This window comes from Corvus moneduloides, chromosome 2, assembly GCF_009650955.1.
Source record: "Corvus moneduloides isolate bCorMon1 chromosome 2, bCorMon1.pri, whole genome shotgun sequence".
In the NCBI taxonomy this organism is placed as follows: domain Eukaryota; kingdom Metazoa; phylum Chordata; class Aves; order Passeriformes; family Corvidae; genus Corvus; species Corvus moneduloides.
In genome coordinates, this window is record NC_045477.1 from 81,210,610 (window position 1) to 81,234,093 (window position 23,484).

The window sequence follows — 23,484 nt, forward strand, 5'->3', positions numbered from 1 at the left end:
GTTGTGGTTTGAGGTTTTTTTCTTTACAGAAATCTGAATGTAGTTTATATCCCCTTTTTATTGTTATAGACAAATTAACTATACACATGGCAGAAAAATGAGTATAAACTCATCCAATGTCCTTACTGTGGTCCAATAAACTTTCCATATTTATTTCTGTGTAGCTTGTGTTTAAGTACTTTATCTCCTGTTAGTTATAAAGTTAAAAAAAAAAAAAAAAAGTAACTTTCTTCAAGTGGCAATGGGTGGTGAGTTTTTGGACTGAGGGAGACATTACACAAATCAAAACAACAGATCAATATGACCCATTTTTATTGGGTCAGTGCTTCTTAATTGGTGCTCAAGCAAAAAGGAAGGTCAGTGGCAGTACTGCACACCAAACCCAAAATTCGTCATCCTGGAGCTCAGGGAAAAAAAAAAGTGTTTACTTGGTAGGCAATGTCTGCAGACAGTTATTGTGCACTCCTTCTAGTTGTAACTCCATTATTTGCCTCAGGATTACATAGAAGTATTCAAGATTTCCACAAAAACAGACATTCACCAGAAGTTGCCAGTCATATGAGAAAAGCTCTTCTTTGCTTCTCTGCCACCAGTTGCAAAAACAGTTTTAGAGGAAAAGCATTCTCTTTCTTGAACTTGTGATAACTATTTGACAACTGAATAGTGGTTCACTAAATGCAAATTAATTTTATTCCAGAAAGAATGAGCTTTCATTGTGTATTGTCAAATGCAACACAGGTAGCCTTTAAAGTTTTAAATGTTGGGTTTGTGTAGGGTTTTTTGTTGTTTGTTTTTTCTTGTGGACAAATGCATGAATTTTGAAAATAAGTTTTCTTACTGCCATCTCCACATGGAAAGTGATTAAATATTTTCTTTATTCACCTTGGAGGACCAAAGATAATCAGGCAGGAAGCCATCTCTGTTTACAACACAAAAAGGCAACCTACCTTCAAAAGAGACCAATAACCTGTTAAATGCTGCCTTTTTTTCTTCAAGACCATGCCAAACCCCCCATTTCTGGTTTCTTCTTAGCTGGGAAGGATTTTTGAAAAAATAGCTTTTTAGTGGGAGATTTCAGCTGCTCTCTGAATGCTAATATAAAAACACAATTAAAAAAAAATACGAAAATAAATAATCTTTGAAGGTACTTGTTAACTATCTGCTATTCTATAGGTGACTTTAAAGTTAGGTTGCTGTTCCGTCTTTTTAACTGCTGTAAGATATGAAGTATTCTGGCATAGATGCCTGATCAGGCTTTGCAGTATGTCCTGTGAGATATTTAAGCAGTAAAGCACTTGCATATGTTCTGCTTCATGAGGACTTCTGTAGTTTTGGAAGTAAATAAAACTGGTGTTGTGTGTTACATATGCGTTGCTAATGGAGTGAAAGGGGATTGAATCCTTGTGGTAAAACGGACTCTGATGAAGGCTTGCTTGGGCAACCGCTGAGTACTAAAGACACTATTGAGGTTTTTCCTTTTCCCTGCAGAAAGCACTTTGCCATTGTGATAAGTCACTTCTTCCAAAATACGTTTGAGATGCTTGTGAAATGCTTTGGGTCTGGCCTTGCTTAGGCTCCTCTAGGCAGACTCTCAGGTTTTCTTCCTTCTCCTTTGGATTGCTAAGAAAGATTCCTGCTTCTGGGAGTGTTCCTAGGGGATGCAGCTTGGGGTGCAGAGGAAGAGGTCTTGGTGTTTCTTACTCTTGTGGTAGGTTTTAAAAGTCTTTTTCTCCAAGCTCCACTTTTGCTGGAGCTTTTAGTTTAACACGTTCAGGGGTACTGAGAGAACAACACAGATGCTCTTGAAGGGTTTTGTAATCAGTCATCTTACTCCCAGCTGCAAATGTGGTTTTCACATTTTTGTGAATCTCCAAAGAAGTCCTGAAGTGCTTCTTTCTATAGCCATGTTCCTCTCCTGAGAGCCTATGCTTTTGTCAACAATTGTGAGAACCAGTCAGGCTTCCTTTTGGTATCCTACTTTTCATGCACATTATAAAGGACATTTCTGACAGAGCAGCATTTAAAAAGGGATTGAGGAAATCCATGGAAGAAAAATACAGCGAGACCTATTAAATACAAAGACATCAGTTACAGATTGTTGGGAGAAAATTCATGGAAATTATCACGCTCTGCGTGCCCTGGTTCTGCACTCTTCTGAAGACATCTAGTATTAGCCATCGTTATAGGCTCCATTTTGGGCAAGATGGACTCTTCAGCTCATCTGCTGAGGTCATCCTTGTGTGTGTTGTTATCCTGTACTCAGGTAAAAGGTGGAGAAAATGGCACAGGAATGCAGGTATTTTATCTCAGAACAGTGATGCTCCTTGAATTTTGTGTAGGAAGTCTGTTCAGCAGAATGGGTTTAGCACTTAAGAGGCAGTTGGAGTTAATAGCATTAGACAGTGCTCTTGCTGCCCTCAGGAGCTTGCTTTGGATGTGCCATGCAGCTTCCTAGAGCTGGGTAATTTGCTGGAATGTGTAATTAATAATGCTATTGGCAGTCTTAAAACATGCGCAGCTTGTGAATTCAACCTGTCATTAATTTACATAGAGTCCTTGGTTTATTCAGACTTACCCTTGTCTTTCATTGCAAAGGGGTCCTGTTTGTCACATAAACAAATACCCCGGCAAGAGTTCTGCCTTCTTAGTGCAAAACTGGACTAGAGAAAATAGAAAATTGTCAACAGCCTGAGCTCTTTTAGATTGTGCTCCTGTGTAACAGCATGTTATCGGTCCTTTGGCAGGTGAGAACAGTCATTTGATCATGTCAGTCTATAAAAATTTCTCAGTACATAAGCACACTTTTCTATAAATATTTTACAGTCCTAAAAAACCATAAATACAATGCATGTCTGCAGCTGGGTGTGAGTGGAAGCTCCTGATGCACTGGGGTACCTTTTCTGGGGAATTGGGTTTGATTAATAGCTATTACGTGCTGCACTCTGCCAAAATCAAAACATTTGTGTCCACAAGAGGCCAAGTGGTAACGTCATTGCTGCTGGGGATGATTAACTCTGCTTGCCGAGGCACAGAAACAGAAATTGCTTTTGCCCTCTTGTCAAGGTGGGAACAGAATTCTGTGTATGAAATTCATACACCTAGAGGATAAAATCAGGTTAATTTGGACTTAGAAAGCGTTCAAGTTAGAGACTGTGAGTAGGTACAAACCAAGAGAGGAGGAGTAGAATAAAAACAAAAGTAGTTTGCTAGAAGAAGAAAACTCTTTTCTACAATTTCATTTTAACTGAAGCATCATAAGCATTCGTTTTCCAGCATGACTTCGAAGCACTTTGATATTAGAAAAGAGTCTTGTGGGCTGTAGTCATCCACAGACCTGAAGTTCAGCAGAAATATTTCATGGTCCATTAACAAAGTAGTACAGTGTGTTGCTGAAAAGGTCCCAGGCTGTGTCGGTTGTTTCACAGTCAGTGGTACACCTTCCTCCTCACCTACTTCCCCAGGGACAGAGGACATTAGTGTTATTAAATTGTAAAGCCAGCTTCAAAGGGAACCGGCAGGTTTTAACAAGGAGCTCATTGCCATACTGTAAATAGTGTGGGACATACTAAAAAGCCTGAACCTGGCACATTAGTGATCGTGACAAGGCAAATATGGCTCATTTAGCAAAACTGATCTGAAGGTCATGCTCAGTCTAAATAAAGCAGACTGGTGTTTTCTAGTCTGTCCCTGGACTTCAGTCAGCTTAACTAAAATGGTTAGGATCGTCTCTGTGTAAAGTGTTCATCTGAATTACTGTTCACGAGTGTTCATTGCTGGTTGTATAACAGGCAAAGAGATGTTGCAATAGTTAATCTCCAAGTTGAGCAAATAAAATAAATAATGGTGCTTTTGTAAGTCTTGACACTTTTGACTTCAGCTCGGTTCATGTTGAATTAATACAAGACCCAGGATTAGAATTTTAGTATTTTTGGCCACCAGCCATCTGATCAAACAAGTGGGCTGCTTCCCCGATATGGCAGTTGTGGCTTCTTTCTCATTTGAGCAATACTGGTTTCCTCAATGCCAAGTGGGAGCTGCTTAACATCTAAAGTGGAAAAAAAGCCCTGAAAGTGATTAAAGAAATGTTCGTAACTTTCATTTGAAATTTGTAGAAGAAAATGCATTCATTGTGCTCCACTATAATTAAATGGCTTTTCTTAAAAATGTTATGGTGACAGAAGGATTTCCCATTCATATTTTGCCATCAAAGAATGGATGATGTTTCATGGAAACCTGTCCTGTTTTTTCTTGTTTCTTGAATTTAGGGAATTTTATTTTTTGTGACTTCACAATAGTTTGGAGAAGAGCTAAAAGCTTGATTCTGGTTTTAATGCTGTCTTTTTACATAACTATGCAGACACTACTAACCTCTACTGTGCATTGTCCAGTCTTACTAGATACCTAGTATAAGAGTACGTATAAAAATGATGAATATTAGAAATTGATTTAAGGAGAAGAATACAAATCTGGCATAGCACTTACTCATGAATGATACCTCTGTAGTGTTGCATCACTTCTGGTCCTGTTTCTCAGTTTGGAAAGCTGATGGGATGAGAAAAGCCTATCCACCCCAGGAAAATCTCCTGCATGTTCTTTCTTTAAGATGTAGTTTATTCAAATGTGATTAACAAGCATGCTGACCGTCGCATCATTTGTCTGTAAAATTACTTTGTTTTTTATTTAATTCATGTTAGCATCTTTTGAAGTAGGATCCTTTTTGTATTGGCTAGTGGGGGATCTTGTACAATGAGGCTTAAATTAGCGTATGATGCCTGAGAACCAGCCTTGCTTTCCAGGGACAGGGAGCATGTCCTGGGGCATACAGCACTGTAGCTAAAGGAGCTTGCAAAGAGGAGCCAGACCTGCTGCAGGGGGTGCCCTGTCCTACCTGCTCTGCTCCTTACTCCATCGGGAGTGGGACATGAGCAGGTGGCCATGTCTCTGTTGAGTTGGCTGGCACGTGTGAGGCAGGGGGCTTTATGCTGCTGTGTTATTCTGCGTCCGATGAGGCAGATCAGAACGGATCTAGCTGTAGCCTGGGATTAAGCTGCAGCCTTGCTTTCCTCAGCAGGGAGTTTCAGGGAGCTCAAGAGAGAACTTCACAGGGGAGTCAAGGAAGTGGCAAGTAGCTGGAATTTAAAGCAACAGTGGAGTGCGCTCGTGGGGTTGAGGCTGTCCTTTGGTGTGCAGCTTCTCTTCTGTTTGGAGGCCTTGAATGCTATTTAAAGCACAAACAATGGGGGGAAAAAAGGACATTTAAGAGTGTTAGAATGAGGTTTAGTTGAAAAACAGAAGTCAAGTTCCACCATCTTTTGGACTAAGGCACCTGCCAGTGTCTCCTAAACATACGTCTGTGTCCTAAATGATTTGAAAGTGGAGTCCACTGTGGAGCTGCAAACAAGAGGTATGACTTCGTGGGATTTGAATGCCTTTTCCTGGAATAAGGGTTGATAGGAGCCAGAGAGTGACGAAAGCTGATAGTTGTTCAGACCTTCTAGCCTTGGTGCCACGAAAGCCATGGGACAGATAAAAACTCAAGGCAAGAACAAGAAGCAGAGACGAAACAAAGGGTTTGAGCCTATGGATTTGCCCAGAAGTACCAAACTACAAAATGCTGGTAACTTGTACAATAAACTGGCTTTGCTTGCCCAGCAGAGTCCGTGCCTCTTCAATCTCTGCAAAGGGTGAGGGTTCAGTCATTGTCAGTCTTCAAATATCTGTATTTCCATTGTGAATGTTCAGGACACGTAACTTAATCTGGTTACAGAAGCAATCCTATGTGTCAAACTTAGGCAGGGAATCTTTCCACTGGGTTTTGTCTGTGAACATAGTGAAATGCAAAGCAAGTTTCCTTTGCAAATAGGTCAACTGCTGAAGAAGCAGCAGCTTTTTGAAGGAACAAAATTCTTGTCAGTAGTCTGAAGATGCATCAGTAGAGTGGGGCACATTGATTAATCTGTGTTTTCAGATGTCCTGAGGTATCTGGAGATGGTTAGTTTCGTCCCACATCCCCAGAACCAGGTAAAATCACTAGTAAGTCCAGGCTGAAAGAAGTGGCTAAACATTATTTCTTAACATCAGTTAATTTTCTGAACAAACAGGAACACCATGAGAATATGAGTTAAAGTAGTACGTGATCAAGACATTGCTGGTTGGTGGACTTGTGCTGTGAAGTGTGAAGCTAGTGATGCTTATGGTTAACCCTGTCTAAGGGTAGAGAGCCTGTTTTCTGCTGCTTCCAATTTCCAGCCAAACCTTAGAATTTCAATATGAAATTCTTTGTACCTGCTGTCTCCTGAAGGGTTATTGTTATTGTTTCTTTGTTAAAAAGTATCTGATATTTAAGACCGTGAACATGATTTTCTGGGAGAAAGCAACATTAGTTCTTGTTTATGTGTAAGTGAATAAAAGTTGTAGCAGCAACCTGGTTTGGGTCAAAGGCTTAAAATTATACAGTACCAGTTCCCTGGGGTTAGAGAGTTGACCTTGGTTTTCCTGAAAAAGATCTCACATTTGGCTAAGAAAAGAGTTTGTCTCTGAAGAGTGGCAGTATATGCATGGTGGGTTTGAAAACTGAGTTCTCAATACTCTTGGCAACTCTAATGCCAATTCTCTTGGCATTAGAATATCCAGCAGGTCAGTTTTGGTGGCTGTAGGTAGGTCCTGAAGGTGAGTTTTATCCTGCTTGAATTCATGTGTTTAACTGAATTTGGGCAGCAGTCTGTAAGTCAACATGTTTCTCCCTGCTGGTGACCTAGAGAAGGCTCACCTTGTTTTCACAGCGTAGTGAGTCTTTGGGGTTTTGAGGGGGTTTTTTGAGGTTTTTTTTGTTTCCTTGTTTTTAAAACAGAGCATTGTAAATTATCAAACTTGTAAGGCTAAGTATATTTAGTACATCTCTTCTGTCTGGGAAAGAAAAGTTTATATACTTCAAACTGTACAGTCCCCTTTAAGTACAACTGAGGGTTTTCTAACTTTCTAATTCTTGAGTTCCTGGTATATTTATAGAAAAAATATATGGATCATGTGGACAAATTTTGACCCCCAGTTTTGACATCTCTTACTGAAGATTTAAATGTGATGAATAATACAGAGTGCTTAAACCTTGAAAAGTGTAAAACTGTTTTAACACCTTTCGAGTGGACTTAGTGGTTGCACTAGAGATCTGTGGTGAGACCATGTGGAGGACTCTGCTCCTTTACAGGAAGTCATCACCTGCAGAGATGACTTTTGAAGATGATGTCTTTGCTCATTACTACTTGTTATCCACTGAAGCATGAATACATCATGTCCAGGAAGTCTCAGCTTCACCATTAGACAGATACTGCATAATAAAACTACTGTACCAAAGCACCTCATATTTTGTAGATAGCAAGAGCTCTTATTTTCCAGCTGAGAGATCCAACTGGTTTGTAATAGGGCAGGGCTTTGCATTCACTTGCAATTTCCAAAAATGCTGGCTGCCCCATATTTCTCTGAGAACTTTTTCTAGTGTCTGTGTGCTTTGTCTTGTTTAATAATTAAAAGGACTTTTTTTCTTAACCATGACAAAGACCTCCTACTCTTCCAGGCCTTGCTAGCTTTCTGCAAAAGGGAAGTGATGCTTATCCTAAAAGGGATCCAAAGCTAAATAGCTTTTACAAATACATGTCCATGAATTTCATACACTTAGCATACGAAAAACTGCATTTGTAAGTGTGCATTCTTGATTAATTCCATTGATTCAACTGTGTGAGAGACTGAAAATAAACAATAATAGTTGTAAAAAGACAAAAAGAATTTGTTCTTATGTTGAGTACTGCCTTCATCTTCAGTAAGTATATTTAGCAGCTCAGTTGTCAGTTTGTAAGTTTTGATAGTTTGTTTAGCTACAGTGGGGAGTGTTGTCTTGAGTTGGGATCATTAATGATAATAACAACAAAACAGCTAAAAAAACCCACGAACCAAACAAACCCTTCTGCCTGGATAAGGGACAGTCCTGAGGGCTTTATGCCGGTGAGGTGCCATTGGTTTCGGGAGGACAGCTTACTTTGGCTGGTATGTTGGGTCACAGTTAGAAGTAGTGGAAAGAAGAGCAGAGTTTGCATTTGCTGGAGCCACTGGTTTTCTCCAGATGGATGGGTTTTGCAACACACAAGGTCAGGGTAAACTATGACGTTAATAATGCCCTGTGACCTTGCAGGCATTTTATTGAGGATTATTGTTGTTGTTGTTATATTTTCTTATGTAAATTCCGTTCTTTTCCCTTATTTACTTCCCTGTTTACTCAAACTACTGGATTTTCCCAGTAACCACAGTCTCATCTGCTTTCCTTCTAAAATTTCTTCTTGTCCCTCTCTCCTCCAGTGTTCACATCCTTTCTCCATCTTTCTTCCATTTCCTATGAAGTCTCTCCCTTCCTTTCTGTTTCACAACCAGCCATTTAGTTTTCCTACCTTCCTCTCCCATTTTTTCCTTCTCATGAGTGCTTTCCTTGTATGTTGAATTCCACTTTTCTTGGCTTGTCCCATAATTTTATTCCCTGTTTTGTATTTTCTCTTCCCTTCTCCCTGTTTGCTTCCCTCATGTTCAGGCTTTCAAGGTTGCATCTCTTCCTTCATCCTCCTGGTGCAGGTGACGGGCAGAAGAGGTATGACAGCTGCCTAGGATGTGGTTGTGAACACGTAGGTCATGTAAGTGGTAGGAATGAAGCACTCCAGATTATTCTATCCTCACCATGTGCACACTTGACTCCTGCTGAAGGTATGGCCTCCTTCAGAAAAGACTCAGTTCTGTCTCCTGGGTTTGCACCGATAGAAACTCCCAAGGCACTTGATGACTCTTGAGAAACCAGATGGCATTGTTATGTTTGACAAGATGTGGATTTCTGAGACAAACTTCTCATGCTTCCCTTTCTTTAGAAAATCTTCATGTAGCATGAGGGTAAGAAATAGGATGATACTGTATTTTACTCTTCTACCCTCCACCCCACAAATGCATTTTGATATTAATTCTTTCTGTAGTCTCACAAATCTTGTGTGTGATTCTGCTGTGCACTTCTTTTTTTAAAAACCATGGCTACTGCCATTTCTATACTGTGTGCAGTTTGCTTTGCTGCCGCGTGCTGTGTCTGGTTTTTTTCAGTCTTAACACCTACTACTTGAGAAACAGCTTTGTCAATTTTATGGTGTGCAGCCCTGCAGAGTATTACTACTTGTGACTTTCAGCAGTGTGCGGTATAACATTTACCCTTTTCCCAAAATTTCCGTCTGTCTCCTACATCTTTTGCTGAAAACCATTACTGACATTTCTGAATTGGAATGTGTGGCTCTAGGGAGACTATTTCCTCTTTTACATTTAGCCAGCTAAATCATCAGCCCAACAAGCTATCAGCTCAACAAGCCCTTGTGGAGAGGCTCTTCTTGTCTTTCCTCCTCTCTTTCCTTTTCATCAATTATGAGTATTTTCTCACCTCTTTGTATGTTTTCAGCTTAATCCCTTTCTTCTTTGATGCTGTCAGACAACATTGATGGAATATTGAATTTGAGGAATCTGTAATTTATGTACTATACCGTAACTGCATAGAATTATTTCAAAATGTACTATTTCTCTTGCACCTCGTTATTCTTTATGACTGGGTAAAGCTATCTAAGTGTCATCCAGACCCATCTTTTTGCACATTGGACTTGAAACTGAATTTTTGAGCCATTACCATTGCATTGCCTTTATTCATGCTAGAAGTAGGAAGTTCTGGTGTAAGAATCAGTCACATAGTAAAACCCCTTCTGGTAGCATCACGAAGTAGTAGAAAAGCCTTTTGATGTGAAGACCTAGAAGTCAGAACTGGGACCTGGTCCCGAAACTGGGTGTGAGTAATTCTTACTCACATTACTAACAATACTGACTTCAATTAAGACGGATGAATCCAAGCACAGGATGGTAATTGTTCTGATATGGAAAAGCTGACAGTGTTTTCAGAACTATTTTTATTGATGCATTTTAAAATCTCACTTATTCCAGTCCTTCCCCTTTTCTTTTTTCTTGCACAAAAATAATCCATCAACTGTTTCTGGCTGGTATTTGCGAAGTAAAAGTTGTGTTCCTTTGAAGCTGAGTAGAAGAAAACATCATGTTCATGGTTTCACTGTCTATGTATAAAATATAGTTATAGTGGTTAAAATTTTTTAAAATATCTAACCCTTTGATTTTCAGATCTGTTTTTCTGTAAAATATCCTAGATATTTTATAGTCCCCAAATAGTTTAAGTGCCGTATTGAAATCTGAGGTTTTGATGCTGAACAATGTATTTGCAGAGGTCCACAAAAGCTAATTAAATCAAAGGAATATTTAGATAAGGACTTCTTCATATCAGAAAGGACTCATTAGAGCATGGTGGCTTGGCGGTGAGCCTTTTCATGAAGCCTTTATGAAACAGCCTCTAGGTTAACGGGAAAACTAACTCTGTTGTCTCCATATGGAAAGTTTTATTCCCTGTAACTTTGGAATGACATTTTTTTTGTTTGTGGGGCTTTTTTCCCTTGAGAAAATAGAAGGAGACAAAAAATCTGAGCAGAACATTACCATCCTCATTTCTAAGGAAGAACAAATAATGAGTAACAACTTATAATGTAGTAACACAATCTAAAGGGCCAAGTGATAAATTAATGGAAACAGATTCTTATATGTTGTTTTGGAGACTGAGCACATTAGATTGAATTGTTTCACAACCAGCGTGCGTAATTATTGTGTCTGCCACATTCATCTATTTAAATCATTCCCAACTTTTGGGTTGCTGCCTGGAATATTACTACAGTACATGTTTCAACTGGTTATTCCCTTGTCACGTGTAACTTCACAAAGGAGGATGACTTTTTTTTTTTGGAAAAAAAAAGAGTGAACTTTGGCTGTATGTTTATAATATCTGATAAAAAGGGACTGTAGGTTTCATAATGTTGATTTGAATGAGTTGCACGTGAACTGATGCTGTATTTGTTTTGTCAGGTCAGTGACTTAAAAAGTGCCTTTGCCAAGTCACTTTTACGAGCGAGGACTGCTACGCCCGTGTTCTCAAAATCCCATCTTTGCCAGCCAGACATTGCCTTCACCTTACACCTGGCAGAAGATACCTCAGCTGTCTCCATTTGCCAATTAGTTGATGGGAAACTGAAAGCAGAAAAAGGATTATTATTATTATTATTCCTGGGACATGAACAAATGACTGCATTGCTTTTCTTGTGTAATCAATACCGGCAAGCAACCATCCGAGGACTGCTATTCTATCAAGGAGTGCCATTGCATTGATGGACCTTGGGTTAAAACCTGTGCATCCGTGATTACAATCAACAAACCCACGTGTTTTACAGACAGAAATGCGTCTGAGCATGTGTTTTCCCAGCCAAAAGTCTACAAGCGGGACTTAATGATTGATGAGTGACTGCTTGCTGATAAACTTTCTCTGCTTGTTCTGCTTTGTGTGTGTTAGACATCGTTAATCGTCCCCCACTGTTTGTTTTTTTTTAACTTTCTTTTCAATTAGATTTGAAGTTATTTTTTTTTTGCCTCCTCTCCCTTTCCTTTGTCATTAGTTTTGGAAATTTCTTCAGCATAATTCACCTGACAGCAACTTACAAGTTCAAAATCAGCTTCTCATCATGGCTTTGAATGTTGCTCCCGTAAGAGATACAAAATGGCTGACATTAGAAGTGTGCAGGCAGTTTCAGAGGGGAACATGTTCACGCTCTGATGAAGAATGCAAATTTGCACACCCCCCTAAAAGTTGCCAGGTTGAAAATGGAAGAGTTATTGCCTGCTTTGATTCCTTAAAGGTAAGAAAACAAACCTGCATGTGTAGTGAAAATGCTACTACATTGTAGTGAAAAGTAAAATATGAAATGATGAGTTACAACTAAACCAGGTTGATCAGAAAGATGTATATTGAAACAAATGTTGTTTATCATAACGTTTGTTTATTGAAGCTTTTAATATTTCTTTCTAAGGATTTTTTTTTTTCAAATGTCACTATGTTGTTTACAAAAATTGCATGTGACTGTGGGATACAGAATTGCTTGCATCTGGTAGGACAATTGTATTCTCCCAAGTACATTTTATGAATTATAATTGTTTTGTGGTAAATGAAAATACACAGTGGCACAATGCTAGGCCATTCCCAGGGTCTTAAACAAACAAATCATATGGAAAGAGTGCAGATTTTTTATTTAGATCAACAGAAGTAAGAAAAGTCTATCCATTGCTTCAGTTTTGACACAAGGGGTTGTTTACTCTTGATATTGGATATCAGGTAAATTAATAGGATTGGTAATTACATGTATGGATAGTGCAGATATGAGCATAAGTTTAGGATGAGCAAAGGGATTCTCTCCTTTGGAGGATATTTAGCAATTATGTTGTTAGGCCATCAGCTTCTTCTGACTTCCTAAAGACATCTAAAGGCATGCTTTAGAAAACTATTTTAAAAAGTTCTGTGAAAATAGTTCATGTACTGCATAAAAGAAGATTAATGACCCCCTGGGATTTGAGGAGTACACTGTGTTTTCCATGATGATAAATTCGTGTTCTTGTGTCAACAGAAGGAGAAAGCTTATTTCATATCAATAATTAAAGGGTAGAACTGGGCATTTGAGATTTTATTTTGAAAGTTTTTACTTATAGCTTTATCTTCTGGGCATGGGAGAATGTCTTGGCTTGTTTTTTAAATTTAGCTCTGAGGATCAAAATTTCACTTACCAAGAACTCTTTTACTGTGAAAACATCAGTCTGAAAGAGAAGAAAACTCAGGGTGGTTTAGTTCCATTATAACTTTTTTTTTTAGTGCAATGCAAGATATTGTGCTAGGCATCTGCCTTCTGTTTTTTCTCATTTCTTCTTTTCTTTTGAAGATTTAGGAGACAGTATCTCAGGGGGAATGTTTATGAGGGGGTTATGTTCTGTATGTCCTGTAAGCCAGAAGAGCACCTTTGGAGTCATGGCAGTATGTCATCGAGGGCTATTAATGACCTTAATCCATGGATTACTGCACGATAAACTGTAATAGCTTCTTTGTAGATGTTCTTGTATATTGGTTGTCTGCCAGTGGGAGACAACTGTGGGAGACAATTTTTCTTTAAACAAGCAGACTAGTGTCTGCAGCAAGTGGGCAATACTCTGATTTTACAAAAAATAAGCAGGTCAGTAGAAGGGGGATTTTGTGTACTATTTTTATGTGTTGTAAAGTCTCAGGTCTGTGGCTGGGAGGCTGGAGATAAGCAGCAGGACTCGGTCACCCCTGGGCTGGCAGGGCAGTGGATCTCCAGTGAAAGAGGTGCTGCTGCTGCATCTTCCTGGCCAAAGCAGTGATGCACCTGTCCTTGATGCCTGAGGACAGCATTGCTCTCCCTGGTTGTGCTGGGCACTCACAGTGGAGTTGCCAGCTATTCAAGCTGGAGACTTTTGTCCAGGGATGGTTATTGTCTGCAAATAAAAACTGGAGTCACAGACTAAGCTAATAATACCATGAAGAGAAATCCTGAGGGGTCACAGTGGATAATTTACTGACAACCAGCATCATTGCTCAGTGGAGAGAAGTCGTAAATCGTGTAAAAAAATGTAGTTAAAGCAAGCAGCCATGTTTTGACCTTGTGTGGGAGGACATTTATCCGGAAGGGCCAGCCCACTCCAGCCCAGCTCTGGTGGCTGAAGTGGTACTGCTCTGTCCTACTGCCCATCATCACTCTCTCATGCAGAAGAGAGCATGCACCTGTGCCTTCCATCTTGCATCTTCTGTTGAGTCCAATGGGTTAAATTGCTGGGAAAGATGGGATTATACCAAGAATTCAGATTGTGGCCTGAAGCAGCAGAGGTGGAGGCACAGATTTCTTCCCACCAACCCTGCTACCGATGGAGGGAAATCCAGTAGTGGGACGACAGTGCCTTCAACTGCAGCTCCTTGGCTCTGAGCATGAGTTGGAGCTGTGCACTTCCATGTGTTAATCTCATCCTGCTCTGCACAGGAAACTGTTTGGGACCACTGCAAGTGCACAGCTCTGGGCTGTGCTGACTGGTGTCCTCACAATCATTATCTCAGTTATTTGGAAAAGAGTTTGTAAATTGACGTATCCACAGCAAAATGTATGTGCCTGGTTAGCTCAGTTTGCTTATATTGCCAGCTGAGGGACGTAGGTTAGTCACATTAATCTATTTGATACATAGCTTTTGGAAGTACTGGTGTTAGTCATACAGTTTCAGAATAAGGCTTTGGCACTCAACAAGTGGGATGACTTTTCATGTAAATAAACAAGCAGAATAGTCTAGAATTATAGATAAAATCAGAATTTAATTAAAAAAAACAAGAGTTATTTTCCTTGCTGAACATTGAACCACAGTTTAATGCAGGCAATTATTTAGCATTTATTTACATAGCATATAGAGCTCTGGAGACTTAGCCTTTTAACTGTCTTGGTTTGGTGTACCTGCTGTAAAAATAAATTGTGTTTAGTCTCTGGATAAACATCTTTCTACCCAGAAAAGACAGAATTTTTTTTTTTTAGTCTATGAATGAGTTATGTTACATTAAGGTGGTGCCTGGTAGTTACAGCTGCTCCCTTAGAACTGAGTCAAACACAAGATATAGCACTCTGAGGCAGACTCTCCTTTACCCACTGATTGATCAAAAGAGGCCCTGTTTTGGGTAGGGACATACGCTCCCCTGCATGCCATCTTCTTTCCAGATTTCCAGCGCAGACAAGGGAGCCACGGTGTCAGTATCTGCCAGCTGGTTCAGACTACCAGAGCACCAGTATGAAGCTGCAGGAGAGAGTCCAGTGAAAGGTCACAAAGATGATGAAGAGACTGAAGCACCCCTCCCATGAGGAAAGTCTCAGAGAGTGGGGACTGTTCAGCCTGGAGAAGGCTCAGGGGAATCCCGTCAATGCATATAAATACCTGCAGGGAGTGCAGAGAGGGCAGAGCCAGGCTCTGCTCGAGGCTGCCCAGTGGCAGGACTGGAGGCAATGGGCACAACCTGAAACACAGGAGGATCCCTCTGAACATCAGGGAACTGTTTGCCCCTGTGAGGGTGACCAAGCACTGGCACAGGCTGCCCAGAGGTTGTGGAGTCTCCATCCTTGGAGATACTCAAAAACTGTCTAAGATAAAGTCCTTGGGCAGTTGTCTCTAGGTGACCCTGCTTGAGCAGGGGATTAGACCAGATGACGTCCAGAGGACCCTTTCACCTTCTATTATCCTATGACTGTGTGACCAAAAGCACCTTCACACCAACTTTCCTGTAGCCTTAGGATTTTTCTAATCTAGCAAAAGCTGGCTTTTGGACCAAATGATGTAATCCCAGCCAGGGACACTTGCCTCTATGTCATACCATGCCCTCCTTTGTGCTCCCACTGCTATCTTAGTGATTGTGCAGTGCACCAGCTTGGAAACATGAGTTGTTGCTGTAGTTGCTGCAGAAGAGAGGAGGGCCATGTGGCACCAGCAGAGCACTGGATCACTTCTGCCAGTGACAGTGCTGTGGCCTTAGACTGGGCTTCTGGAGTAACATAATTGCATCATAATCCAAATTTTCCTGTATTAAAGAAGTATATTTGTAGTTCTGGTGGTTCCAAGTAAAAGGCCAGCAGAATTTGATGGAACCTGTTTGTTTTAACTCAGAAGGCATTTTTGGCTCCCAGTACCTGTCCTTGCAGTACTTGACCTTAAATCCAGCAGAAGTTGTAATAGCAACTCGTTGGACTGATTACAGCTTTGAGGAGCCAAAATGCTCACTTTGGAAGACTGTCTGGGCTCTGAATATCCTTCATCTGTGAGATGCTCCAGGCTAGACAGAAATAGCTAAAGACTAATGAGTCTGGGTCAGATTCAGGCCAGAAATCTGCTGGTTTCAAGCCAGGTTCTGCTGCATGGGCTTCTGAGAGGCAACTCAGCATTTGTTTCTCCCTCTTTGGTGAAGGACAGAGTCTGCTTTGTTCTGAACAGGGCATTTGTGGGGTTTTAGGAGGATGCAAGTGGATCATCTCTGTGTACCCCTTGGGTGGTGAGTGTAGCAGTTGGACAGATGTGTGCCCATTAGCTGGCCACAACATCGCTGCCAGCAATTAGGCTTCCTCCAGCAGAAGCCCCATGTGACTGGGTCAGCCAGTGTGGCCACACAAACACACCCAAAAGTGTACTGGGCAAGTGACCTTGGTGAGCTTAATGTGAGGATGAAAGTGTCTCCAGGCTAATCCAGTTCACTGTGCTTGAGGTGAATGAAGGGGAACTTTCCTGGCAGGACCCTGATGGAGGGTGGGAAGATAAAGGGTGCTGAGGAAGCACTGCCAGAGCCAGAGCCTTGTCTCCTGCCATAACCATCCTGAAACCTTTTTGGAGCCCTTACAGGCTCCCCTTTGGATGCTTTCAGAAGGGTCTGTGAAGTGACCTGTCTAGCACAAAAGTTTGAATTTCAGAAACTACTTCGTTTAGGATTTTATACTTCTCCCTAGATTGAAGTAGCTTAATTTAAAAGTGAATAATGTGGATATATAACACTTCATATATCACATTTAGATCCCTCCCAAGTTGGACACTATAAGTCTGTTTTCAAGGCTTTCTTGTCCTGTTAGTACTAAAGAACAAAATCCTTTCAAAGGAATACTAATATATAATATAATATGTGAGATGCGTGAGGACAAGAACATGCAGCACTTCGCTATATTTGAATTGGAATAATAAAAAAAGAAAACCCCACATTAAAATGAGTGGTGATATTTAGGAGGGGGAAGAGGGGAAAGCTTGGCAGATTAGAAAATACGATCATGTGTGTTTGGCTTAGAGTTAACTCTTATGTTTGCAGGCAAGTCTGAATTTTCAGTCCTGGTGTCATTTCTTGGCTCAGATTTATGCTCTTTCTGCAGGTCAGCTACTAGAAGGATATGTTGTCTAAGCTAATACAGATAACAGAAAAGGTATCTTGAAGATACTGTTGCAAGTTTTATGGTGGTAACAAGGAAGCAAAAGCTTCTTCAGGGCTCCAGATAACTTTTTCTGGTTTTCATTAGTGTCTAAACACTTCGAACTCTTCTATTTATTGAGCCAGCAGACTACTGTGAACTGGTCATTTGCATTTTCATGAAAGCCTTTTAAGAATATGTCTATCTGGTCTCATTTGGCACCACAGAATAGAAAGTAATTGAAAGCTGGGCACAGGCTTGCTTACCAAGTTAAAAAGGTTACTGGGAAAAAAAATAAAAAGAAATTGTAGGAACATCCACTATGTTGAAGGATCTGGAACTGAAAATAGTCTCTTTAAGAAGGCCTCAGTTTTATTTAGAAAAAGGAGGGGAAAAGGCTTTTTAAAGTGAGCAGGGTGTTTGTACAAGAGTGAGCTCAGAGTTGGGAGGCAGTAGGCAGTCATTTGTCTTCCTGTGATTCTTTTTGTGGGTCTCTAAATGTTTTACAAATGTCAGGGACTCAGGATCATTTCACAATTTGAAGTAAGTAATACCTGCTCACATTTGGCAGGTGAAGCACTCTGATCAGACTATAGATGAGCATGGAAAGGGGATTGGCTAGTTTTGTCTAAACTAGAAAGCATTTAAATGGGTATTTATCGTGTCCTAGCTGGCTGAATTTCTGCCCATCACTCGATTATGTGGTGTGACACTGTTCAAAGACAAGGTGAGTTCAAGGACTGTGCCCACAGCTGGTGGGAAAGAATGACTGAAATGGGAAAAGTAATTTCTCTTGGGTGACAGAGTGGCTTGTACTTCCTGGGCCCATGAATTTTGCCTGCTTTAGTGCACAGTGACCCAGTTTCAGCAGGATGTTGAGGGATAGGCTGCCCTTTTCAGTAGTTGTGGGCTCTGGAGATGTGGAACTTGCAGGGTGAACCTTTTCAGATGGAAGATACAGAATCCAGATCTCACTCTTCCTCCAGAACAACAACTTTGGTGCATACTTTCTTTTTCATCCACCTCTGTTTTTCTTGTAAAACGTCCAGTAATCTCAGGTAGTCTGAGAACACTCCCTGGCAGAAGCTTTCATGTGTCTGAGTTGCTGCAAAGTGTGGGCGTGAAGAGAAAGTGCCAATCAAGGCCGGTTTTAGAAAACTCTATTAACCCTCTAGAGCTAATTCTGACCGAATTACCTCTGTGGGCTCCCTGTGTGTTCAGAATATCAGTGGCCACCCTGGGGCATACCAAAGCCCCATTTGGCCCAGTGACCCAGTAATGGTGAGTAATGGATGTCTTGGAGGTGGTGTGTAAACATGCAGTGGCTTCCTGGAGTCCTCTGCTGGCTCCTAGTGATGTGCTGCCCGGGGACATTGAGAGCCAGACATGATATGCTTGTACCTAATAGCTCTCAGTGACCATCTTTCCACTGGATTTGTCCTGCTCTTTAACCATCTCACATTCAACACGCACAGCAACGACCTCCACAACCTCATTACATACAGTGTGGAAACCAACTTCTGTTGCTCTTTTGAAACCTTCCCATCCCATGGATGCCCCCAGTTCTTGTACTAAAAAACAGAATAGATTCTCCTCTGAATTGTCCTAAGGATGAATTTGGGTGGGCTTTTTTCCACTGACTTCACTCTGAAAGGGGCATGTTTCTCCCTAGTGAGTTCAAAGGAAGCCTTGTGAGAGAAGGTTTTAAATTCGCTTTGTGAAAATGCTGTTCCCAGGACAGGTACGATTCCCAAAGGCCCTGCTTTTTCAGGCTATGGCAATTTTTGCACTCAGAATAAAGTGCTGCATGGAATTACGCCATTCTGTTTCCTGAGACTATATTTTACCTTATACCCAATCCATGCAACTGAGAGCAGCTGCTAAAAAGAAGTGGGTACATCCAGGCCTATCACAGCTAGCTCCCCATTATCTCTGTTCAGGTGATCATGCAGCCATGCAACTTGAGTTGATCCAAAGGAGAGGGAAGAACTGCATTAAATATGAGTTGAAACAACAAATTTAGGCATCTTGCATAAAATGAGGAAAAGGGGGTTTAAGAAGGGATAAGTTTTTTTTGAAGACCCCCTCCTTTATCTCTGAGCTTAGGGACTCTTAGTATTCCTTGTGTGTGCAATCACCTGTTCTTGTTTATTTTCTAAAAAAAGCTCTTTATGTTCTCCTGTAGTCCTCAGCAAGTACAAGTTCCTTAAATACTTCCTTATTCCTGTTTGTCTCCTGAGTATCTATTCATGCAGCTGTCTCCATGCCAGCTCTTCTGGTTTGGAAGGGTTAAAAGGAAGGTAAGATTAAAAAACAAGTAACTGAACTGCTGGGCTGACACACTTAAAGATCCATGAACTTGGCTTAAATTGGTATAGAGAGAAACTGTTAATAAGCCTCTAGCTGTTGTAGTACATGGTGTTTAGTTTTTTTGTTTTTTTTTTTTAATTTTTATTTTTAAAAAAGGCTATTGATGTTTGATCACTGCAGAGGGCACCATGCTCCTCACTAGGTTTGTCTCTCTCCTGAGAGGAACATTTCTGATTTATCTCAGAACAAAGTCTGGAGGCACAGCTCATCCCAGTCACCTGTGGTGCTTAACCTGCAGGAGCACTGGTGGACTGCCAGCATTGAGCCAAGGGCTGGCCGCTGTGGTAGAGGGCCACTAGCCATCAAGTCAGCTTGGAGGAGCAAGTCCTAACCTGCTGCCCATGTCTCTGCTGTCAGACCGAGGCTGTGAAGAGCAGAGAAGTTGAACCAGTTGAAGTTCATTACATAGCCTGCTACAAAGCTGGGTGTCTCCTTCAAGGCTCTGTTTTGTTTCCTCATTTGTCTTGCAGCAGCACCAAGAGCACGAAGATGTCCTGGCTGTCACTGGTATCACCTGTCACCACCTGACCTGCCAGATTTTAAAACTGCACACCTTGTTATAACTTCAGTTCCATTTTCAAAGGAGAGTGAGGTTGGCTGCTGAGTTACCCGGGCCTTCCCTCCCTCTGAACTCATGGGAAGCCTGTCTTCCCAGAGGTGCAGTTCAGTGGCAAATCCTCTCAGAGGTCAGAGCAGGCGCTTTTCACGAGCAGACGTGTCACAACAGCCTGGGCCTCCTCTGGCCTGTTAGGGCCGCCTGATGAGAGCAAGGGGGTGTTACCAGTGCAGTTTCCAGATGTGAATGGGAGGGTGTTACCAATGCAGTTTCCACTGCTGGTTTTGGTGTGTTAGAGCTGGCTGAGCAGGTCACCTGGCCCCTGGCCTTGGGAGGAGGATGAGCACTAGGAGCAGAAATGGTTGAAAGCAGAAGCAGTTAAAGAACAGTCACTGAGGGAGGTAATACAAATCTGTCGTCTTGTTCACTGAACTGTGTTGTCCTGAAGGACTAAAGGAGTATGTAGTAGTTTCTGGGCAGTGGTCTTGCAGGGTTGAATTATTGGAGCTTCCTGCTTCCAGAAGAGACTTGCAAAGAGCATTTCCAGGTACTGTGTTGTACCCCTTCTCATCAGATGCAGCTGCCACTCGGTTATTAGTCTAAATCTTATTACTTGAAGAAGAGCAGCAAGGCAGATTAGTTATGGCCACAGGAAACCTTGTATGAAAGGCCATGTTTGGCAGATGTTCTTCAGATTTTCAGGCACTCTGGGGTGCTTCATATACCCATCAATTCACTGTGTAGTTTTTGTTGCTGCACCAATCCATGCTCCCCTAAGCCTTATAATAACCAGTTTGTGGGTGTAGTGAAGGCAAAATTCAATCAGAGTCTCTGACTCATCCCATCACTAGGATTTTGAACACAAGAGCAATTGCTCACTGCCCACTCCTCCCCCACGCTCCCTATTAACTCAGGTCACTCACTGTTCCCACAGGCTTGCGCTCTCCAGGTCTCCCCACCTACTCCTTTATTTTTCTGGCAGGTGGTTCCTCTTTTATTCCAGGTGCTTTTTTTTCCCTTGGCCTTGTGTATGTCGCTTTTGCTCAGCTCAGGCATCAGCTGTTCTTCCCAAGCTGTTATACTTTGACTGTATCATAAAATTCAAAAGACAAGGTTGTGCTCAGGGAGCTTCCTGATGGAAAAGCCTAGCAGAGACAAGACCTGTATTCCTATTAGTCCAGTTCATACCCAGCATTGGAAAGATATTTTAAATGTAAAAATCAACACAACAAGAATTGGGGAGTTTATTTGCAAGTCTGTGTGACAATTGTGCCCTCTCCCAGTTACTCATTATCTCCTTATATGATACTGGCATCTTTTTTTGAGGAGATGGACTTCATTGGAAATCTATTGCAATAAAAGGAAAACTGTTGTGGTTTTAGAGATCTTGGAACATCATTGAAAGCCTGCTGTGAGGTATAAATCCCACAACTGAAATGCAAAAGGAAATTAGAAGTATCCCTTTTCTTTGACCTTGATGTTTGTCTCATGGCTGTGGGCGTGGTGTACCACCCTGTATTAGATTCCTACAGGGTCTTGACCACAACGAAGAAGAAATTAATAATGGTGAAAATAAACTGTCTTCTCATCTGCTTTGTTAATGGGTTGTGTGACAAGGTGGTATGAGCAGTGCCTCAAGAGTCAGATAGCCCTAACGCTTGGAAAGATCAAGTCATCGAGCAGTAAAAAAAAAGAAGTAGAGAATCGGTGGAATACCGCATATGAAAAACATACGAGGGATGTAGCAGCTGTGGTGCAAACCCTTGTGTGCACTTGGTGGCTCAAGGGGCCAAGGGAGCCATCCTGCTCCCTGTGGGCAGCTGTTACCCTACAGGCTCACACACTGCTCCGCAGTATGGCACTGATGCCGTGCTCCTGACTGACAGGTGACCTGGTGCAGTCACTGCACTGTAGATCTTCCCTTTCTCATGAGGTATTACAAGTTCTCAGCCCTTGCTTCCTCACAGGACTGCTTGGCTTGAGTGAGAGGAAATCTACAGTGTGCAGTGTCATGGCAGCTGCAGGGATGCTGGCCTAGCAGCCCATCGGGTGTGCTGCTGCCACCTCACCTGCATGTCCCATAGGCCAGGCAACTTTTAAACTTTGTAAAAACACAGTTTATTTACTCTAGCTTGACATTCTCTTTGAGCCCTGAGCACTCCACAGTGAAGCTGTGCCTCTGACTGAATGGATTTGTTTACCACCTTACATGTTGTCAGGAGAGGAGCTTACCCAGTGCAGGCTGATGGTGCCTGTACAGATGCTCAGTGGCCATAAGAACTGCCCAGCTGTGATTCAAAGCTAACTGAGGTGCTGGGACCTTCTCTGTTGGTTCACAGTGAGCCAAAAACTAAAATCCAGCATGTCAGACACTGGACCAACCCCCACTGGCCCCTAGCCTTCAGCCCCAACTGAGTGAAACACTGAACAAAACCCAACTTTTTAAGCTAGATATAGCGTGTGAAGGTCAAGAGATGTATCATGATTGATTGAGGTTTTTTCCAAAGATCAATTGCTAGATTAGGCCATCACTTTAAAATTAATATGTATTTATTTGCTGGGGATAGGATGTGAGTCTTGGCTTGATTCAGCTGGCCGATCAGAGGCATCTGATTCTATTTGAGATGCCCTCGATACTCTTAATGGCTTTTCAGTGGTATGTCAGAGGTGTGTGTTGCATCTGCTGGCACCATGCAACAGTCCGGGATACCCCAGGGTGCTCCAAGTGGTCTTGTTGGCTTCTCTGTGGTAACAGAGTGAAGCCTTTCTGAGAGGCTTTTACTAACTGGAAACTCTGGGGTCAACTGCTTTGAGTAAAAAGGTGGACAGTGCATTTGCCACAGTGATGACCTGGCTAAAAAAAAGCTGGGGTATAGGCCAGACTCGGAAAAAACTCTTCTGTAGCAAATGAATGCCCTTGTGGAGACCGGGAAGGGGATGAACATTTTCAGCATGTGATTTAGAGTTCACCCTTGGGAACATGAATGGCTAATGCAAATTCATTAATTTGAAATAGTTGTAACCGATGTAACTGGGCTCATTTTTTGCTACCTATGAGAAAGAAAATCTCTCTAGGCACAGGAATGTTATGGCAGTGAACTCAGCCTCTTTAAAAATAAAAATATGGACAACCTTTTGCAAATTTACATTAAAATACCAACCATTACACTACTGCTTTATGAAGATTTTAAAGCTAGAAATTAACCAGAATATGCATTTGAAAAAACAAGAAAGTTAAAAAAAGGAAGTCTTGTTCCTCTGAAGTATAATTCTGCCTTACTTCATTTGCAGATGTGAACATATGAACATCTGTCAAGTGCTATCAAATATGCATCTAGTTAGTTGATTTCTGATACAAAAGGGAGAAGAATATTTGCTTTTCCAACAGTATCTTAATGGTAATTTTCCTAACTAGTGTATAATAATGGATGCCATGAAAATGCAGGCTGTTCCCCACATGCATTTTGCCTTACACTGTGCTTCAAAGCACTGGTCATACCATACATCTCAGCATTACTAAAAATGTAGGCATGGGATTTGCATGTGCAGAGTTGGAGATGTGTGGATATTGCTGTGGAGATGCTGTGAGCATCTTATCATGTGAGTAAATTAGTGCTAGTATGAAGGAATATGAGGGTGATT

At 41.4% G+C, this 23,484-nt stretch overlaps 1 protein-coding gene across 10 annotated transcripts in view; it reads left to right on the forward strand.

Moving 5' to 3' along the window:
• The window catches only part of MBNL2 (muscleblind like splicing regulator 2), a 107,098-nt gene that overhangs the window by 26,820 nt on the left and 56,794 nt on the right, over nucleotides 1-23,484 (forward strand). For 9 of the 10 annotated variants that reach the window (XM_032100065.1, XM_032100063.1, XM_032100067.1 and 6 more), the window contains exon 2: nucleotides 10,981-11,804. The exons of the other annotated variant lie outside the window; for it this stretch is intronic. In XM_032100065.1, coding sequence (XP_031955956.1) covers nucleotides 11,631-11,804 — 174 coding nt within the window. In that variant the 5' untranslated portion in view covers nucleotides 10,981-11,630. The remainder of the gene's footprint in view (nucleotides 1-10,980; nucleotides 11,805-23,484) is intronic. 10 annotated transcript variants of the gene reach the window in all.